At 36.3% G+C, this 22593-nt stretch overlaps 1 protein-coding gene across 1 annotated transcript; it reads left to right on the top strand.

Moving 5' to 3' along the window:
• Positions 1-5064: 5064 nt before the first annotated feature.
• Positions 5065-13657, top strand: LOC113222812 (copine-8-like). The gene is made up of 4 exons (XM_026452414.1): positions 5065-5879; positions 10958-11062; positions 12273-12314; positions 13168-13657. The coding sequence occupies exons 1-4, from the start codon at positions 5788-5790 to the stop codon at positions 13253-13255; spliced, it is 327 nt and encodes a 108-aa protein (XP_026308199.1). The 5' UTR covers positions 5065-5787; the 3' UTR covers positions 13256-13657.
• Positions 13658-22593: the final 8936 nt, after the last annotated feature.

The following is a 22593-nucleotide window of genomic DNA, read 5'->3' on the forward strand; positions in this document are numbered from 1 at the left end:
CCAATTAAAAGACACAGACTGGCAAACTGGATAAAGAGTCAAGACCCATCAGTCTGCTGTATTCAGGAGACCCATCTCACATGCAGAGACATACATAGGCTCAAAATAAAGGGATGGAGGAAGATCTACCAAGCAAATGGAGAACAAAAAAAAGCAGGGGTTGCAATCCTAGTCTCTGATAAAACAGACTTTAAACCATCAAAGATCAAAAGAGACAAAGAAGGCCATTACATAATGGTAAAGGGATCAATCCAACAGGAAGAGCTAACTATCCTAAATATATATGCACCCAATACAGGAGCACCCAGATTCATAAAGCAAGTCCTTAGAGACTTACAAAGAGACTTAGACTCCCATACAATAATAATGGGAGACTTCAACACTCCACTGTCAACATTAGACAGATCAACGAGACAGAAAGTTAACAAGGATATCCAGGAATTGAACTCATCTCTGCACCAAGCGAACCTAATAGACATCTATAGAACTCTTCACCCCAAGTCAACAGAATATACATTCTTCTCAGCACCACATCACACTTATTCCAAAATTGACCACATAATTGGAAGTAAAGCACTCCTCAGCAAATGTAAAAGAACAGAAATTATAACAAACTGTCTCTCTGACCACAGTGCAATCAAACTAGAACTCAGGACTAAGAAACTCAATCAAAACCGCTCAACTATATGGAAACTGAACAACCTGCTCCTGAATGACTACTGGGTACATAACGAAATGAAAGCAGAGATAAAGATGTTCTTTGAATCCAATGAGAACAATGATACAACATACCAGAATCTCTGGGACACATTTAAAGCAGTGTGTAGAGGGAAATTTATAGCACTAAGTGCCCACAAGAGAAAGCAGGAAAGATCTAAAATTGACACTCTAACATCACAATTAAAAGAACTAGAGAGGCAAGAGCAAACACATTCAAAAGCTAGCAGAAGGCAAGAAATAACTAAGATCAGAGCAGAACTGAAGGAGATAGAGACACAAAAAACCCTCCAAAAAATCAATGAATCCAGGAGTTGGTTTTTTGAAAAGATCAACAAAATTGACAGACCGCTAGCAAGGCTAATAAAGAAGAAAAGAGAGAGGAATCAAATAGACGCAATAAAAAATGATAAAGGGGATATCACCACCGACCCGACAGAAATACAAACTACCATCAGAGAATACTATAAACACCTCTACGCAAATCAACTAGAAAATCTAGAAGAAATGGATAATTTCCTGGACACGTACACTCTTCCAAGACTAAACCAGGGAGAAGTTGAATCCCTGAATCGACCAATAGCAGCCTCTGAAATTGAGGCAACAATTAATAGCCTACCCACCAAAAAAAGCCCAGGACCAGATGGATTCACAGCTGAATTCTACCAGAGGTACAAGGAGGAGCTGGTACCATTCCTTCTGAAACTATTCCAATCAATAGAAAAAGAGGGAATCCTCCCTAACTCATTTTATGAGGCCAACATCATCCTGATACCAAAGCCTGGCAGAGACACAACAAAAAAAGAGAATTTTAGACCAATCTCCCTGATGAACATCGATGCAAAAATCCTCAATAAAATACTGGCAAACCGGATTCAGCAGCACATCAAAAAGCTTATCCACCATGATCAAGTGGGCTTCATCCCTGGGATGCAAGGCTGGTTCAACATTCGCAAATCAATCAATGCAATCCAGCATATCAACAGAACCAAAGACAAGAACCACATGATTATCTCAATAGATGCAGAAAAGGCTTTTGACAAAATTCAACAGCCCTTCATGCTAAAAACGCTCAACAAATTCGGTATTGATGGAACGTACCTCAAAATAATAAGAGCTATTTGTGACAAACCCACAGCTAATATCATACTGAATGGGCAAAAACTGGAAAAGTTCCCTTTGAAAACTGGCACAAGACAGGGATGCCCTCTCTCACCACTCCTATTCAACATAGTGTTGGAAGTTCTGGCTAGGGCAATCAGGCAAGAGAAAGAAATCAAGGGTATTCAGTTAGGAAAAGAAGAAGTCAAACTGTCCCTGTTTGCAGATGACATGATTGTGTATTTAGAAAACCCCATCGTCTCAGCCCAAAATCTTCTTAAGCTGATAAGCAACTTCAGCAAAGTCTCAGGATACAAAATTAATGTGCAAAAATCACAAGCATTCTTATACACCAGTAACAGACAAGCAGAGAGCCAAATCAGGAATGAACTTCCATTCACAATTGCTTCAAAGAGAATAAAATACCTAGGAATCCAACTTACAAGGGATGTAAAGGACCTCTTCAAGGAGAACTACAAACCACTGCTCAGTGAAATCAAAGAGGACACAAACAAATGGAAGAACATACCATGCTCATGGATAGGAAGAATCAATATTGTGAAAATGGCCATACTGCCCAAGGTTATTTATAGATTCAATGCCATCCCCATCAAGCTACCAATGAGTTTCTTCACCGAATTGGAAAAAACTGCTTTAAAGTTCATATGGAACCAAAAAAGAGCCCGCATTGCCAAGACAATCCTAAGTCAAAAGGACAAAGCCGGAGGCGTCACGCTACCTGACTTCAAACTATACTACAAGGCTACAGTAACCAAAACAGCATGGTACTGGTACCAAAACAGAGATATAGACCAATGGAACAGAACGGAGCCCTCAGAAATAATGCCACACATCTACAACCATCTGATTTTTGACAAACCTGACAAAAACAAGACATGGGGAAAGGATTCCCTATTTAATAAATGGTGCTGGGAAAATTGGCTAGCCATAAGTAGAAAGCTGAAACTGGATCCTTTCCTTACTCCTTATACGAAGATTAATTCAAGATGGATTAGAGACTTAAATGTTAGACCTAATACCTTAAAAACCCTAGAAGAAAATCTAGGTAGTACCATTCAGGACATAGGCATGGGCAAGGACTTCATGTCTAAAACACCAAAAGCAACGGCAGCAAAAGCCAAAATTGACAAATGAGATCTCATTAAACTAAAGAGCTTCTGCACAGCAAAAGAAACTACCCTCAGAGTGAACAGGCAACCTACAGAATGGGAGAAAATTTTTGCAATCTACTCATCTGACAAAGGGCTAATTTCCAGAATCTACAAAGAACTCAAAGAAATATACAAGAAAAAAACAAACAACCCCATCCAAAAGTGGGGAAAGGATATGAACAGACATTTCTCAAAAGAAGACATTCATACAGCCAACAGACACATGAAAAAATGCTCATCATCACTGGCCATCAGAGAAATGCAAATCAAAACCACAATGAGATACCATCTCACACCAGTTAGAATGGCAATCATTAAAAAATCAGGAAACAACAGGTGTTGGAGAGGATGTGGAGAAATAGGAACACTTTTACACTGTTGGTGGGATTGTAAACTAGTTCAACCATTATGGAAAACAGTATGGCGATTCCTCAAGGATCTAGAACTAGATGTGCCATATGACCCAGCCATCCCACTACTGGGTATATACCCAGAGGATTATAAATTATGCTACTACAAAGACACATGCACACGTATGTTTATTGCGGCACTATTCACAATAGCAAAGACTTGGAATCAACCCAAATGTCCATCAGTGACAGACTGGATTAAGAAAATGTGGCACATATACACCATGGAATACTATGCAGCCATAAAAAAGGATGAGTTTGCGTCCTTTGTAGGGACATGGATGCAGCTGGAAACCATCATTCTTAGCAAACTATCACAAGAAGAGAAAACCAAACACCGCATGTTCTCACTCATAGGTGGGAACTGAACAATGAGCTCACTTGGACTCGGGAAGGGGACCATCACACACTGGGGCCTATCATGGGGAGGGGGGAGGGGGGAGGGATTGCATTGGGGAGTTACACCTGATATAAATGATGAATTGATGGGTGCTGACGAGTTGATGGGTGCAGCACACCAACATGGCACATGTATATACATATGTAACAAACCTGCACGTTATGCACATGTACCCTAGAACTTAAAGTATAATAAAAAAAAAAAAAACTCTTTAAAAAAAAAAAAAAAAAAAAGAAATCTGACCTTTCCAAGGGTAGCTACTGCCTTGTTCGTTACCCTATTCCAAGATTCTAGCTTGACTATTGCTTGAGAAATAGTTTGCTAAGTAAGAAAATGAGTGAATGAATGAATAAAATAGCATCATGTTTTGTGTAGTCTTCTGGAATTACTGAAAGGAAATAATTAAAAAATAGGTGTATACTTAGTAAGTATTGCTGGACTCTGCAAGATAAAGAAGTGATGAATACGATGCTTTTTTAGACATTGTTAACATTTTATCAAGTAATATTCAAAGTTGTAACCTCTTTGTTTAATCTGAATTACTTTGCCACTTCACCTCTTTCCAACATTTTTAGCTTTCCTGTTCAGTTAAAAAACACACAAGCCTGTAATCCCAGCACTTTGGGAGGCCGAGGTGGGCAGACACGAGGTCAGGAGATAGAGACCATCCTGGCTAACACGGTGAAACCCCGTCTCTACTTAAAAAATACAAAAAAATTAGCCGGGCGTGTTCGCAGGCGCCTGTAGTCCCAGCTACTTCCGGAGGCTGAGGCAGGAGAATGGCGTGAACCCGGGCGGGAGGCGGAGCTTGCAGTGAGCGGAGATCGCTCCACTGCACTCCAGCCTGGGCAACAGACCCAGACTCTGTCTCCAAAAAAAAAAAAAAAAGGAAACAGACACACACACACACCCCCCACAAAAGTATTTATTTTAATTTTAAATAACAATACATTTTCTACTTTAAAAATGGTTATCGGCCGGGCGCGGTGGCTCAAGCCTGTAATCCCAGCACTTTGGGAGGCCGAGACAGGCGGATCACAAGGTCAGGAGATCGAGACCATCCTGGCTAACACGCTGAAACCCCGTCTCTACTAAAAAATACAAAAAAACTAGCCGGGCAAGGTGGCGGGCGCCTGTAGTCCCAGCTACTGGGGAGGCTGAGGCAGGAGAATGACGTTAACCCCGGAGGCGGAGCTTGCAGTGAGCCAAGATCCGGCCACTGCACTCCAGCCTGGGTGACAGAGCGAGACTCCGTCTCAAAAAAAAAAAAAAAAAAAAAAAAAAAAGGTTATCAATAATGTGTTATGATACCCTCGCTTGTTTTCCTTCATATCATGTAGCTGCGAGTGTTTGAGTACATAGAATGATAAAAATGATCGATTTGACATAATAATTAACATGCAAATTGTAATTTAAGTTATAGAAGAAAATTGTTTTAAATGTAGTTACTGATTCGTTATAGTACACTTGTATATGATTAAGAAGGAACTTTCCTGTCCCCAGATTATAAAGTGTGTGGTCTTTCTTATTCCCCATCTAATCATCTAATACATCTTAACATTTGATACATAGTAGATATGTAGTAGAAACTTAGTAAATATTTCTTTAATGAACAGGAATTTGTTTAACTATGTTCTAAAAATGTGTACCTGCATAACTGAAGATATGAATGAGGATCCTATATTATAAAATTGAGTACCTGGCCTCACCTAGCTTAATAGCACTTTTCAAGGGAAAAATATTAAAAATATTTGAAAAGTAATAGTTTTGTAACTAGAATAAAAATTACCAGCAAAATTTTTAAAGTTATATATAGTCCTTTAAAAAGCAATTTTATGTTGTCTAGGATTCTCCCTAACTTGGCCATTTGCATTAAAATAGCAAATATGTTTTCTTGTCAAGTCTTGTTTGTGATCTGCAGTTTCCAGTTATTTATAGCCCAAGTCTTGAACTATTTTATTAATTTTGCTTTTAGGATGCTGTTTTGATGCAATTTTGTGCAAACAAATTGGACAAGAAGGACTTCTTTGGAAAATCAGATCCTTTCCTTGTATTTTATCGAAGTAATGAAGATGGCAGGTAGATTTATCTTTTATGCATTTTACCTATATGGTAATGATGATACTTGAATTACAATTATTTTTCTCAGAGAAGCTCATTAAATGGATTAATGAAGTAAAATAGTTTGAGATTTTAAAAATTGATGTGATTTTTGCATCTCAAAATGATGTGCAACTTTATAAACATTTTATGTTTTGTCTGATACTTAAAATGAAACACTTCTAGTTTCAGAGAAATATTTCCTCTTTACTTGTTATAAAATTATAACATTGACTAAATAGTTTAGAAGAATTATATTTTGTGAAAACCTGAATGCTGAAACAAATATATTTTGTTATAGATTTGAACCAAAACCCTTTTCTTAGAGAAGGATGTGGAGCTTATGGGCTTTTTTTTACCAATAATATCTGAGTTTAACTTTCAATAAAAATGTTCATTATATTCTATAATTTGAATACTTTTGCCAGTTATGATTAGACTAGTTTCTATAAATTTTGAATGTCTTTATGATTTATAGACCATAATTTAATATGTATAGCTCTACTATTAGATATATTTGACTTGTTTTTTGTGATTCATATTGTACTTAGTATTTGTGAGAATGTTTAGTTGTTAATAATATGGCTAATTTCTGTGGTCTAGATTTAAATAATAACCTTGCTACTTAATAGCTATAGTACTATGGCAAGTTTTTAATCTATGTGAGATTCCATTTTCTCCTCACCTGTAAAATGGGGTAGTAATCATAGCTACCTCACAGGGTTGTTGATCAGACTAAATTAGTTACTATACAAAAAAGTTTCTAAGTTTTTCTGACACATAAGAGGAACTTAAGCATTAGCTAATATTATTATTATGTTATAGTTATTTTTTTTGTTTTTTATAACTATGTGTAATATATCAGCTAAAGAGAACATGTTATTTGGAAATTAAAAATGAGGGGAATAGAATGGGAGAAATGTTACTCTTATATATGAAACTATACAATGTATTATAAATAAGTATAAAATGTTGCATAATATAGAAAGTTTGCTATTCAAAGTGAATGCACTGGCCTGTTTAAAATGATGGTTTACTTATTGGGAGATGTTTGCTGATGCAGCTACTGAGCAACTGTTAGATATATTTGCTATAGTGTTATACTGTTAGATTTTGTGTATTTCCCTTCTTTTTCAGTGGTAAAAATGTCAGAGTGTCATATGCATCTGAACACTAATTTTATTCATATGAAAAATGTTAGAAAGTGAAGAAAATAATATTTGCCAGGCGTTTCAAAAACAGAGGAAAATCTCAAGAATGATTCCGAATTTCTTGAATGAAAATAGTCTTATGAACTACTTGGTCCCTGAATTTTCTATTTTTACTCTTATTAGTTTTCTTTATCAAGATTAGTTTTACAATTGTAAAATTTCACTTGATCACACATCTAATTCTCCTAGTGATACTTTTATTAGAAAATGTATTGTGCTTCTAAAAATGATGATGTTCACGGCCAGGCGCGGTGGCTCATGCCTGTAATCCCAGCACTTTGGGAGGCAGAGGTGGGCGGATCACAAGGTCAAGAGATCGAGACCACCCTGGCCAACATGGTGAAACCCCGTCTCTACTAAAAATACAAAAAATTAGCCGGGCGTGGTGGCAGGTGCCTGTAATCCCAGCTACTTGGGAGGCTGAAGCAGGAGAATTGCTTGAACCTGGGAGGCAAAGGTTGCAGTGAGCCAAGATCGTGCCATTATGCTCCAGCCTGGGCAAAAAGAGTGAAGCTCTGTCTCAAAAAAAAAAAAAGGGTTCACTCATTAAATAAAATCTAAATATTAAGAAAAATACATCTAATCCAAAAATGTCAACTAGTTTGAAAAAACTTTTTAAAAGTTGGTGAATCTCATTTCAGAAAACTTTCCATTTATATTTACACACAGAAACCTAGTTTGCAGCTTGATCCAGATATTTTATGTATGTATACGCACGCATATGCTTTGTTGTTAAATGTATACAGATGCTTTTACGCCTCACTTTTTGTCTCTATTTTTAACTGCAAAGATTCTAGCTTTATTTTAAATATTTTTAAAATATGGAACTATTTCAAAAATTGCCTAATACCTAGTGTATGTGTTACTTATTTCATAAGAAGGGAAAAACTTAATTTCTACTGGAAGTATTAATTAAAAGCCTTCATACTATATGATCTTATACTCTTATATTCTTTCTTTGACATTTATTTAGTAACTTAACATTTATTTATGTTTGGGTAATAATTTTCCTTTGGAATAGCCATTTTTGGTAAGTGGCCTCACTTAAAAGTATCCTAATACCAGTTATTTAATAAAAATACATTTTTATAATACTATTTGTAACACACACATAATATTTATATAGAAATACTTCCAAATGTTAGGAAAAGCTACATTGGGCTCCTGGAAGAATTTTTATGAGTTACACCAGGACTGGAATTCTTACCAGTGAGAAACCTCACTGTGTATATGGTATCTAATACATTAGAAATAAGAATGATTAATAGGCAACAAAAGACTACCTGCCTCATAAATAGCTCAGTAAGAAGGACATGCCTTCCCTGAGAGGAAATGTTTCAAATGTCAAAACTATTTAATTATTGCAGCTGGTGACACTAGGAATATAAGAGAAATTTTGATTTAACCATAAGCAAAGAGGCCAAAAGGCAGTAGATGGTTGAACATGTTGGTCTGAAGATGGTCAGTTGGTCTATCAGTCTAGTCTCTCTCTCTGTCTCTCTTTTTCTCCCTTTTCTCTTTCTCTTCCTGTCATCTATCTATCATCTATTTAGCTATCTATATCTATCATCATACCAAAGACTTGCTATATATTAGAAAATGATACAAGAGAAATTCCCTTTGTAGATCTTTAAGAACTTATTGCATTTTTATGAATGGATCTTAATGAATATATTGTTTGTTTCTGAAACAAACCAACATAGAGCTCTGCCTTCCCTCTGTGATTTGTTTTCTATGAATTTTTCTTAACAATTTTTTCGTACCTTTGCCTTTTCTCTGTGTTCTGAGCCCCTACAGCCCTCCCTCACCTTCCCCTATCCACTTTGATTTTCTTCCTCTGCTTTAGACATCTTCATTACCCTTCAAGAGTATTCTCTATGTGCCCTTCTGTCTTACTTGTAATACCTTTTCCCCCAGTGACTCCTAAATTGCTTCAGGTGAGTCAGCTCTGAGAACATTTCACCACAGATACATTTTCCTGGGCTCTAACAATTTAGTGACATGAGTTTCTTTAGATGGGTGAGGATACTCCCACGAAGGAGAAGGCACTAATGCCATAAGACTTGTGATAAAAACTTGATCCTTTCATAAAGTATTATGTTTCTATCTTCTCTCTTAATAGAACCAAATCCCTCGTGTATGAGAGTAGGAAAATGAACTTGAAGACCTATCAAAGGGTGGATATTTCATTGTGGGGGTTACGGGCAGTATATTCACTATGGTATTTATTAATATTTTCATGTGTCATTACTGTTAGATACTTGCATTTGAAACACTTCATGACTAAGGTCTTGATGAAGATTGGGTTTATTGTTTCAGTGAAGATTACTTTAAATGTTTCTAGCTCAGAAACTGTTGCATAAATTCACATGAAGGAAGAACATTTCGAGGAGCTGACTGATGTCTTCAGATTGAATCATTTTGTGGAAATGAGACTGGAATTTGAATCAGAAAACCGAGCTTAAGGCTTCATGAATTCTGTCCCATATTGTGAATCACTGTCTTCCTTCCCTTAGGAATTCTTTAGATATATAGAACCAGTAGTTTCAATAAAGAAAGAACCACACACTGATTGGTCTTTCTATAGATTCATGATGTGATGGTAGACTTAAATGGGCCCTTGGGGCTCCTGAGGAATTCTACTCCTTTTTCTTAGTCTGTGGACATTTTCTTTATCCCAGACACTTTATCATTTATGTCTCATCCTCTTTCTTTGCTCATTGTTATGCATCATCTTTCATAAGAAAGTGGTGGCAATTGGAGAGTTTCCTCATGATCCCACCACAACATCAACCCATGTACTCTGCCTTCCTGAATGTTCTTGCAGAATGACTATCTGGCCTTTCAAGGGCAGCTCCTCCACTGATGCTCAGGATCCCATCTACTCTTACCTGCTTAAAAGACATTGCTGCTGGTTGGGCGCAGTGGCTCACGCCTGTAATCCCAGCACTTTGGGAGGCTGGGGCAGGTGGATCACAAGGTCAGGAGTTCAAGATCAGCTGGTCCAAGATGGTGCAACCTCGTCTCTACTAAAAATACAAAAATTAGCTGGGTGCAGTGGCAGGCGCCTGTCATCCCAGCTACTTGGGAGACTGAGGCAGGAGAATTGCATGAACCTGGGCGGCAGAGGTTGCAGTGAGCCGAGATCGCGCCACTGCACTCCAGCCTGGGCAACAGACTGAGACTCCATCTCAAAAACAAACAAACAAACAAAAAAAACATTGCTCCCACCTTTCTGTCATGCATCAGAAGTGGCTTCCTTTCTACCAGATCTTTTCCTTTAGCAGACAACTTTGCTGTTATTTCTTCCATCAAGAAGTAACAACAAGAACAATGAAAACCTTTCCTGTTATTAATCTTTTCTTTTTCTTTAAATTATTCTGATTTTTTTCTTTTTCTTCACAGCTAGACTAAAAAAAAAGTTTACACAGTGTGCCTCAGTTTCTCTTCTCTTTCTTAAACTCACTCTAAAACCAGGTTTTTCTTTTCAACACTCCAACAAAACTGTTCTCAAAGTTGCTGGTGACCTTCATATTCTTAGGGACCTATGGATATTTTTCACTCCATCAGCATGTCACCACAATTTTTTACAGAGATTGTTTACAAAACAGCTTTAGGATTTATTGAATTTTCAGTTTGCTTTTGGTAAATTTATTACAAAGTAGATTATGGTGAGGTGATCTTTCAAGTTTTAAAATCACATATCTCTTTTCATGAAGTGATGTAGCAGCAACAGTGGGACTGACTATTCTGAACAAAAGGTAAATAGAGGAATGACTACTAAAACAATAGATCAATTAAAATAGTCAAATCATGCAAATAACTGAAAACCTTTTTTCTTTACAGTTTTACAATTTGTCATAAAACAGAAGTTGTCAAAAACACTCTAAATCCGGTATGGCAAGCATTCAAGATCTCAGTCAGAGCATTATGTAATGGAGACTATGACAGGTAAGAGGGATAGTTTATTCAAAAATCTTCAAATAACTTTAAAAAAATCTACAGTGATTTGGAGAAGTGGCGTAAGTTGGCTAATTAAAATTTGGTTAAACTTAACTTTCCAAAAATGAAAATCTGTAAATGCAAAAATACATTGAATATTAATTTTAAATTTTAATTTATTAAAAATTTATTTCAGAATCTTCATTGCCTTAAGCCTTTGCCGTGGTACGATCCTTCTAGAGTGGAACAAGTAGGAAAACAAAAGTTGCAACACTATGCTTAGATATATTATCAACCCTGAAATACTCTTGAAAATGTTATTTGGCATAACTCATGATTGCTGACTCACAAAAGTTCCATAGTTGTAGCACAAGAGATTTTAATGTTTCACAATTACCTGGGTAAGGTGGGCCTGAGGATTTTCCCACAATATACCTGAAGATTTCTTAATATCCAGGTTTTTTTTCTTATGAAACTTTATTGTATGATTATAATATAAAAACCCATCCATCCCCAAAGAAAAGCAAATAAAAAGTAAAAATCTCAATCTTTAGTTTGTTACATGTGATAGAAAAATAGTTTCATTAACCCATATCATAAGAACTATTGATTACCAATATGTTACTAAGTTTACTTTGAAATTTATCATGCCACCTGACTATCATTGTTTTCATTTAATAAGATCATATCTTTATTTAGCTGGACTCATTTTTTCCTAAGAAAGTTCTTAGAAAAGTTCTTAAGAAAGTTCATAATGTTCTTCCTGATTAACAGCATCAGTCAGCATCACCTGGTGATCTCATAGAAATTCAAATTATCTGGCCCCAATGCAGACCTAGTTAATCAGAAACCCCAGGAGAGAGGCCCAGTAATCCATGTTTGGACAAGTGCTCCATATGATTCTGATCTATGCTGAGTTTGAGAAACACTGCTCCAAGACAGTGATTTTCAAGAGTGGAGAAGTGGGTGCATACCGTCCCTTTGGTGGGCTCTATCAAACTGCACCTGCTTCTCCTGTAGACTCTTCTTACTCTCTTTAAGGAATCAATGAAGATTTTAGAAGCCTCTTTTACGATACGAATTGGATTATAGTAATGAAATTAGCAAAATTAACTTCAAATTCATATGTAAAATCTATAAAAAATCAACTTATTTTTAAATTCTCATCCATACATTATTTTGATCTTACTAAGTAACTGTATGTTTTTCTCATGTACAGAACAATCAAAGTAGAGGTGTATGACTGGGATCGAGATGGGAGGTAAGACTTTTCTTATCTTCTTACTCTTGAACTGGGTGTACTTTAAGAGGCACATACATTGAAATGGCCACATTTTTAAATTGTAACTTTTAGATTGCATCTTTGTTTTGTTTTTCCAAATGTTACTGATGCATTTACATGAAATGTTAAGAATGAGCATATTTTCTCCAACCTCGAGATGAAAATAGAGGTTTTTCTTATTTCCAGTAACTTAGTAAAAATTTTCAACTTAAATCTGATGATTATAGATGTCTAGTTTTATAGCTGTAATGAGTATCAAATTTCTGCATCTCACACTTTCTCTGAACATTTCTATAACATTGATATCCCATACTGTTCAAGGGAACAGAAGTAAGCATTGCATTCACCACCCAACTCTGCCTCTCTCTCTCTCTCTCTCTCTCTCTATATATATATATCATACAACAAAACTCAAGAATTGTGTCTGGTCATTGTCAAAGAAATAGTTGTTCAGAGCTCTGCAATCACTGTAGTCCTCTGCATATCAAAGTAGATATTAAAGACTAAAAGAGAAGAAACACACTACTTTTTCTTTTTTAAGCATATTTTGTTTCTACTGTCATCTACGTAGGATGATGATGAGATGTTTGTAAAGTGATCTTAAGCCAAGGGACCCAGAAATGCTCAAAACCTATTTTGCCCTAGACTACTGCCTGAAAGGGCTGAATATGCAGATGTCAAGGAAGAATGATAAATAGGAAAGCAAAGGGTACTTTTAATTTTTCAGTTGATGTGTGTCCTAAACTCAAATCCATAACTCACTGATAAATGGAGCTGAAACATGAGCTTAAAGCTAAACAATGCTTTTCTCTCCGCATCATGTACAAGCCAGAAACCAACCCCAAAGGGATGAAAGTGCCTGGATACCTGAACACTCCTGTGAATACAGGAACAAGTTTAAGAAGGCTGGCCTGTGCTGAGGGGGCACCCCCTTCTCATCCCTTCTGCTGCATAGGCAGAAAGTTGCTCAGTTGGAGAGCCACATGCCATCATGTGTATGACACTTGCCCATATGCTTACTGACAAACACGGTACAATAAGTGTCCTGGAATTTGATGCAAATAGTATTTTCTTTTCTTTCAAGAAGTGATGAGAAGATGGGGAGAGAAGTGGAGATTATTATTCCACACTTTAGCTGCTACCAAATAAGTATATAAGACTCAAATATTTCAGTCTTTAAGTTGTATCCCAAACATTATTATGAAAATGAGTTATAACACGAATTTGAAGTTTGCTCTTAGAGATAACGTCATAATAATACATGCTATGCTACTGATCTTTACATTTCTGCCAGGTATTCATTTGATTAGTGTATTATTTAGTTCTATGTGCATTCTGGAGAAACTTTATCAGAAAACCTTCTATTTTTCCATAGGGAGTTATGCTCCATTGCGTTATTAAACTTGATTAACTGAGAAAATGAATTTTGCTGCTTAGAATAACAGAAAAGGAAGTAATGCCAATCTGAGTAAAGGACTTTATGCCCTGTATTATATACCCTATTTTCTATTTTAATTGTGAATAGGCAAAAGTGGTGGCTTTTCCCTAGTAATTTTTAACCAGGTTCCCGTTCAGAAACAAAAAGTGCAGCTCGCTGCCAGAGCTCCTTTAATTTTACATAAACACAATCCTTGAGGCTGAAGCACATCTGACTGATTTTCAGTTTGAAAATATAAAACCTGTTTTTGGAGTTATTTCTAAATAGAACTTGTCTCTAATCCTAATGTAACAGAAATGTATGTGATATTACATTAGAATTAGAGATGAGTATTTTGGGGCACATGAGAAATGGCTTAAAACTTTGGGAAATGGTTTTAATTTAACCACTACTAAATACGGGGTATAAATTTAGGTTTCGTCCGCATTCATAGACGTTCAATCCTAAATTTGCTGAAATTATAGATATTATAATGTCTTCCTTCAAATGGTGAGTTTCTGTGACTCTCCTATTGTCTCCAATCTATTTGTGAGCCACAAGAATTTTGAATAGTCTTGAAGATCAGAATTACCTTGGAATTTAATTATCTTTTTTCCTGACTTGAGCACTTTGAGCGTTCCTATTCAGGATATGATTTATTGAAAGTTTCTAACATGCCGGGTATTCTCTAAGCATTTTTAATGTTATTCTTTATTTAATTTTCACAATAAATGATAGGTACTACATTAATTACCTTTTACAGATAAAGAAACTCAGGCAAAGAAGTAACTTGCCTAAAGTCACAAAACTAATCAATGGTGGAACCAGGGCTTGAACCCTGGCAGTCTACTTCCAATAGTATATTCATAACTATTGCACTGTCTTTTTTATAGCATTGTAATCGTAATTCTTGGCATTAAGTGAAAGGCTTCAACCTAGACATTGGACTTACTCTGTGCTACTTTAATGTGATATTTGTGAAGACTATAAAGAACATTTAAGAAACAATCTAACATAATTTTTTTTATTGTCTGAAATTGTATATTGTCTGGAAAAGTGGATAAAGCTTTTCTTGGTAACAGTTTTTATGTAACTAGAAGTTAGGTAGAAAGAAATGAGTATTACAGACTCTGAAAGAATCCTAATAGACATTGAAAGAACCAGTAAAATGTAAAAAAGAGGTGGCTTAGATTAAGCAAATGAGAGCTATAATAAGAGCAAGAATAGAGAGAGAGAGAGAAAGCAAGAGTTCGTTCACAGAGGATTTGGGCCATTAGATAGGAAAAATGTTTTTCAACAAGAAATAGTAATTTACTTTTGAGACATCAGTTTTAAAAGCAAAGAAACTATTTAGATATTGAGATTTGATCAGCATATTTTGTCATTGGGTTATCAACTGCCTGGGGGGGGAGATGGGTGGTGCTGGAGGATATATTGATGTATTTTTAAATACTCATTTTACTGTATCATCATTAACAACATATTCAAAAGAAGTCTAAAAAGTTAAAGACTGAAAATAAAGGGGTGAGATTGGGAAGGGAAAACATCGTTAGGTGAAATTTAAACATTCCTTGGAAATGAATTATATGATTAGTAGAATAATTAGGGGAATGGCTTGTAATTTTGTAAGTGTAAGTTTAATAGCTTTTTAATGTTTAAGTGCTCTTTTATTAATCCAAAAATAGATCTATATTTTAATGTAGAAAATTTAGTGTATAATTCTACATAATACATTTTCACCAAGAAACCTTTTTCAGTGTTAGCAAAATGATCAGTTTGTGGATGCCATATAAAAAGAAAAATTAAAATAATTCTTGATAACCCTTTTAATTCAATAACATGTCTCATGTATGAAATTTGAAAGGTGCATTAGTCTCCAAAAAAATATAATACATAAAAGGTTTTTAAAATCCAGACATTAATTTTATAATTTAATAATAATGATCACTGTGTGGATTATTATACAAATTGATATGAAGCTTATGATTATGTGTGGTCTAATAACATGGTTATTACACTTTTTACATTTTTTTTAATCTGACAAATTTGTCCAATGTAGATTTTTTTTAAAAAATTGAAGTGACTATGATAGGACTCATTATATTTCACAACATATTGATCAACAGAGACTGTTCCCTATTACTTATTTTTGTATTCCTGCCATCATTAGTATGTGTCCTAAATCCTGTACATGTGTCATTTTTTACCCTATTTGTTGATCCAGAACTTTTAATTCTTCTTCTTAAAAAATGTTATTTGCTCAGTGCATGTTTTTTGACAGCTTGGACTAACATTGTCCAGTGGAAATATAATGCAAGTCACATATATAATTTTAAATTTTCTAGTGATAACATTGCAAAGTAAAAATAAACCAGATTAATGTAGTAATATATTTTTATTTAATCTTGTGTTTCCAGAATATTATCATTTTAATATAGAATCAATATAAAATTACTAAGAAGGATTTTTACTTTTTAAAAATACTAAGTCTTTGAAATGTGGTATATATTTTATGTTTGCAGCACATCTCAATTCAGGCTACCTACGTTTGAAGTTATAGCAGCATGTGGCTAGGGGCTGCCATATTAGATGGTACTACATAGACTTTAATGAATCCATGTAATATGCATCATAAGTAACTTTATATCAGATGAAATGTTTGTCTGAATTTAATAGAAGTCTAGAATCTACTCCTTATAAAATGGGGAAAAGCTGGTCAGGTATCTGTGTTATTTTGTGTATAAATTTACTCACAGAAAACCAATAAGGCAATGTGCTCTTTCAATCTAGAGAGAATATGTCAGTCAAATATTAAAGTGGCAGCCAGAGCAACAAAACAAGACCCTGTCTCTATGAAAAAAATACAAATATTAGCTGGGCATGGTGGCATGTGTCTGTAGTCCTCGCTAGTCAGGAGACTGAGGCAGGAAGATGGCTTGAGCCCATGAGGTTGAGGCTTCAGTCAACTATGATCATGCTACTGCACTCTAGCCTGAGTGACAGTGAGACCCCTGTCTTTAAAAAAATTAAAAAAAAAACAGTAGAAAATGCTTTACTTGCTTATAATCACATTTTGTTTTACTAGCTAGAGTATTTCAGACAGTTGTGGTAATGATATTCACAGATTGGGCACTTCAGGGACTGGTGTCCTCTCGCGTCAGAACTCTGATGGCATTTTTTACTGAATTCATCAACTGAAATTAATTCTGTAAGAAACACCTCACAAATCTATGAAGCATACAGAAATGTGGTAATGCTCTGTTGAGCATATAACCAGTTGACATTAAATTAGGTATCTCGAGCTAATCTAGAGTAGAAGAAATACAGTTATCTGTTCCTTTTATTGAAACACATTGACAAGGGTCTGAGAGTTAGAGGCATTGCTTGACCTTGGTATTAATAATCAGTTGAAATGTATTCAATTTTCAACAAGTTAAACCACAATACTAAAATCATTCCTATACTTCTCACTATCTTTTTTTCCGAGATGAGTGGATCACTATTTCTTTAAAAGATGTGAAGGAAGAATATTTAAATCTCACGTTAACAATTGAAAAGCTCAAGTGCTGAGAGCCTTGTCTTGGTTGCAAAGCAATCAGTAGCGGCATCCTTGAAAAGCTTCAATTGCTTGAAGTTTCTGCAGCTGAATTTGTAGCTTAACTTAAAATTCAGGGAGCATTAGTGGAACAGTGCTGCATTAATACCATGTGGTTGTGATGTGGGACTGATTGTAAATGGGCCACCAAGTAGATTGCTGCCTACCAGAAAAATGACGTTTTGATGAAAAGGCTGTTAGTGAACTGTCCATCAGAAAATCCCCGCTTGTGAACAGGGAGGTAAAAGTTTCATTTTTACCACTCTGTATTTTATCAAATGCAGTCATTTCAATAATGACATTTATTATAATTAAATGCAAACTTTATTTGTCTCCAAAATGCCATACAAATGCTGTCATTTTCTGTTGTTATCTCAGAAGATATTTGATCAATGCATTTGATATTTTCATTCTGGGATTATGCATCATCATGACCAAGTTATTCCTTGCCTAGTGCTTAAGAATATATTTGTGAGTTGTCTAAAACATTAGAACTCATTTAGAAGAAGCATTTGTAAACCTTTTATATTTTTCTTATTTTGTTTCCTCACTTACTCTATGGAATCTTCCCTTAACCATAACCTACAATTTGCTTGCAGTTAACCCTGAATATCCTAAACCTGTATTTAATAGGCAAGTTTCAGCCTCTTTTTCTTGTTCCCTTACATATCACTTCTTTGAGACTTAAAATGTTGATAAATGGAATTTCATAATCAATCTATGATTCACTGACATATCTAGTCTTCCACCTGCTAAAAATACAGGTCATGATTTCTCTCAACTGTAGCTTGTGAATTTTTTGTCGCCTTTCACTTCAGTCTATAATTCTTGCTCTCAAGAAAGACTGATTTAATTTTATACGTATCTAGTATACCTGAAGTGGTAATCAGTTTTTAACTTCTGTACATCTTCATGTATTTATGACTCAATAGAAATGATGTTAATTCATTTATGAAGAAATTGTTACTGAGCACTCATTATGTGTTCAACAGTTTGCCAGGTAACATGACTTAACTAAAAACTTCAATCTTTATACAACAATATTTTAATTTTATTTAATATGTTTTATATATCTATCTATATCTATATCTATATCTATCTCCACCTGCCTACCTTGTATGGTTTGGGATTCTTTCAGATAATGTTTCAGAGGAAAGGCTTTTTCTCATTTTCAATAACATTTTTAAGAAAATTATATTCAACACCAGCCCTTTACTGGAAGATCTTTGCAGGATTTTGGAAAGTGATATTTCAGCCAGTTTCACTATGCAGTTTTGGTGTTTGTCCTGTGTTCTTCTATCCCACATATTTGCCTGGCCTCACCATTTGGAAAGCCCTTCTGTGTTCATTTTGCCTGTTGATATTCTATTCAGGTTCGATTTCAGTGCTGTCATTTGTATGAAAGTTTTCCTTATATATTGAAAGTCCCTCTCTCCTGTGTGTTTACTTTGCCACTTTGGAATGTTTATCAGCATATCTATCACATTATGACTTATATTGAAGTTATTTGTTTCTGCTTTGTCCTTCATATCACAGTAATCCTCTCTTATCTCTGGGGGAATATGTTCCAAGACCCCCCAGTGGATGCCTGAAACCATGAATAGTACAGAACTCTTTATATAGCTGTATTTTTCCTATACGTACATACTGACGTTAAAGATTACTTTTTAACTTGGGCACAGTAAGAGATGAACAATAATAGTAAGATAGAGCAATTATAATATCCTGTAATACAAGTTATGTGAATGTGGTCTCTGTCAAAATATCTTATTGTACTGTACTCACCTAACTTACAGGTCGTAGTTGACAGCAGGTACCTGAAACCACAAAAAGTAAAACCGTGGTTAAGGGGACAGGGGTAGGGGAGACTTCTGTAATTATAAACTACCTGAAATCAAGGACTCTGTTTTGTCATATTATTCCTCACAATGTAGATTATAGTGCCTTTAATGTAGTAGTTTCTTCATATGTTACTTCAGTAATACAGAAGAGAGGACTTAAAATAGAGCTCTGATATCTTTCTTTTTCTTTTTCTTTTCTTTTTTTTTTTTTTGAGATGGAGTCTCACTCTGTCACCCAGGCTGGAGTGCAGTGGTGTGCTCTCAGTTCACTGCAACCTCTACTTCCCGGGTTCAGGTCTCAGCCTTCTGAGTCGCTGGGATTACAGGTGTCTACCACCACGCCTGGATAATTTTTGTATTTTTATTAAAGACAGGGTTTCACCATGTTGACCAGGCTTGTCTCAAACTCCTGAGCTCAATGATCCACCCATCTCGTCCTCCCAAAGTGCCGAGATTACAGGCATGAGCTACTGCGCCCTGCCAGCTCTGATATTTTTCTGTATCAACACTCAGTCCTCCATCAATACTTATATCCCCTTTATTTTAAATCATGAAATTACCTTAAATAATATTAGAGGTTTTATTTCTCTGGTGAAACTTCACATAGTGAGTAATTAATTTAGGTGTCATTTACTTAGTCTTGTTTTCACAATTTGCATGTATCTTAGATTTTATATTCAGGAATCTGTCATCTTTCTTGTCATTCAGATTGCTTACTTTTTCTGCTTTATTCCATATCTAAATACCGATAACTTTCACCAACAGGAGAATTATCAAGTTCAAATCATCAAATACATTTATATTTTACATTTTTATTTTTAATCACCTTACTATTTAAATTCATCTCCATTAGAATATCATCAGTCAAATTTGGAATATAAATTAAATTCTTATTCTGGTATAAGGTGATATTAGAATCTTATGGATAGAAAAGAGGCCTTTAGAGTTAACTCTTGGTTTACCAAGAAGAGATTAAGCATATTTATTGATAATTGATCCTGAATGAGTTAAGAATTTTAACCACTAAATCTGCCTTTTCTCTCTGAAGTTGTATTCTGTTGTGAGGTTACCAGAGGTGATATTGAAAATATTTTTCTGCCATCAAAATAGATGGGAGCTGTACAATGGGAATAGGGTCCTGGAAGGTCTTTTCTTTGCAAGAGCCAACTTTTTAATTGCTGGATTATGAGGTGGCCCAGGGAGTCCAGGGGAAGGTTCTGGGAAGCTGAGGTAGTAGCCAGGCACACAGAAAATGGTGAGCAGTGACTAGTTATCAATGGGAGGGTTGATAGATATATTTGTATTTTTATATTTACTTTGACTTTACTGATTTATATCCCTTGAATATAAGGCCTATGCATTACTGTAACCCCAACATTGCAGACTGGAAAGATCATAGTCATATTAACCCTGCCCTTGCTCTCATCCACTAAATCCAATCAATTGCCAACTCTCACATCTGTTAAAAATAAATAATTAGCTCCAACTCCCGGCGCAAGTGACACAGAAGACCGGTGATTTCTGCACTTAAAACTGAGGTACTGGGGTCATTTCACTGGGGAGTGCCGGACAATCGGTGCTGGTCAGCTGCTGCAGCCCGACCAGCGAGAGCTGAAGCAGGGCGAGGCATTGCCTCACCTGGGAAGCGCAAGGGGCAAGGGAATCCCTTTTCCTGGCCAGGCGAACTGAGAAACACAACCCCTGGAAAATCGGGTAATTCCCACCCCAATACTGCACTTTAAGGAAACGGGCACACCAGGAGACTATACCCACACCTGGCCGGGAGGGTCCCACGGCCATGGAGCCTCCCTCATTGCTAGCACAGCAGTCTGCGATCTAACCACAAGGCAGCAGCGAGGCTGGGGCTGGGGCGCCCACCATTGCTGAGGCTTAAGTAAGTAAACAAAGCCACTGGGAAGCTCGAACTGGGTGGAGCTCACAGCAGCTCAAGGAAACCTGCCTGTCTCTGTAGACTCCACCTCTGGGGACAGGGCACAGCTAAAAAACAACAGGGGAAGCAGCAGAGGCCTGTGCAGACCTGAACGACTCTGTCTGACAGCTCTGAAGAGAGCAGTGGATCTCCCAACACGGAGGTTGAGATCTGAGAACGGACAGACTGCCTGCTCAAGTGGGTCCCTGACCCCTGAGTAGCCTAACTGGGAGACATCCACCACTAGGGGCAGTCTGACACCCCACAACTTGCAGGGTGGAGTACACCCCTGAGAGGAAGCTTCCAAAGTAAGAATCAGACAGGTACACTCGCTGTTCAGCAATATTCTATCTTCTGCAACCTCTGCTGCTGATACCCAGGAAAACAAGGTCTGGAGTGGACCTCAAGCAATCTCCAACAGACCTACAGCTGAGGGTCCTGACTATTAGAAGGAAAACTATCAAACAGGAAGAACACCTATACCAAAACCCCATCAGTACGTCACCATTATCAAAGACCAGAAGCAGATAAAACCACAAAGATGGGGAAGAAGCAGGGCAGAAAAGCTGGAAATTCAAAAAATTAGAGCGCATCTCCCCCAGCAAAGGAGCGCAGCTCATCGCCAGCAACGGATCAAAGCTGGTCAGAGAATGACTTTGAGGAGATGAGAGAAGAAGGCTTCAGTCCATCAAACTTCTCAGAGTTAAAGAAGGAATTACATACCCAGCGCAAAGAAACTAAAAATCTTGAAAAAAGAGTGGAAGAATTGATAGCTAGATTAATTAATGCAGAGAAGGTCATAAATGAAATGACAGAGATGAAAACCATGACACGAGAAATAGGTGACAAATCCACAAGCTTCAGTAACCAACTTGATCAACTGGAAGAAAGAGTATTAGCGATTGAGGATCAAATAAATGAAATGAAGCAAGAAGAGAAACCAAAAGAAAAAAGAAGAAAAAGAAATGAACAAAGCCTGCAAGAAGTATGGGATTATGTGAAAAGACCAAATCTACGCCTGATTGGGGTGCCTGAAAGTGAGGGGGAAAATGGAAGCAAGTTGGAAAACACTCTTCAGGATATCATCCAGGAGAACTTCCCCAACCTAGTAGGGCAGGCCAACATTCAAATTCAGGAGATACAGAGAACATCACAAAGCTACTCCACGAGAAGAGCAACTCCAAGACACATAATTGCCAGATTCACCAAAGTTGAAATGAAGGAAAAAATCTTAAGGGCAGCCAGAGAGAAAGGTCAGGTTACCCACAAAGGGAAGCCCATCAGACTAACAGCAGACCTCTCGGCAGAAACTGTACAAGCCAGAAGAGAGTGGGGGCCAATATTCAACATTCTTAAAGAAAAGAATTTTAAACCCAGAATTTCATATCCAGCAAAACTAAGTTTCATAAGTGAAGGAGAAATAAAATCCTTTACAGATAAGCAAATGCTTAGAGATTTTGTCACCACCAGGCCTG

The sequence above is a fragment of the Piliocolobus tephrosceles genome, unplaced genomic scaffold (genome assembly GCF_002776525.5).
Source record: "Piliocolobus tephrosceles isolate RC106 unplaced genomic scaffold, ASM277652v3 unscaffolded_35366, whole genome shotgun sequence".
Taxonomy (NCBI): Eukaryota; Metazoa; Chordata; class Mammalia; order Primates; family Cercopithecidae; genus Piliocolobus; species Piliocolobus tephrosceles.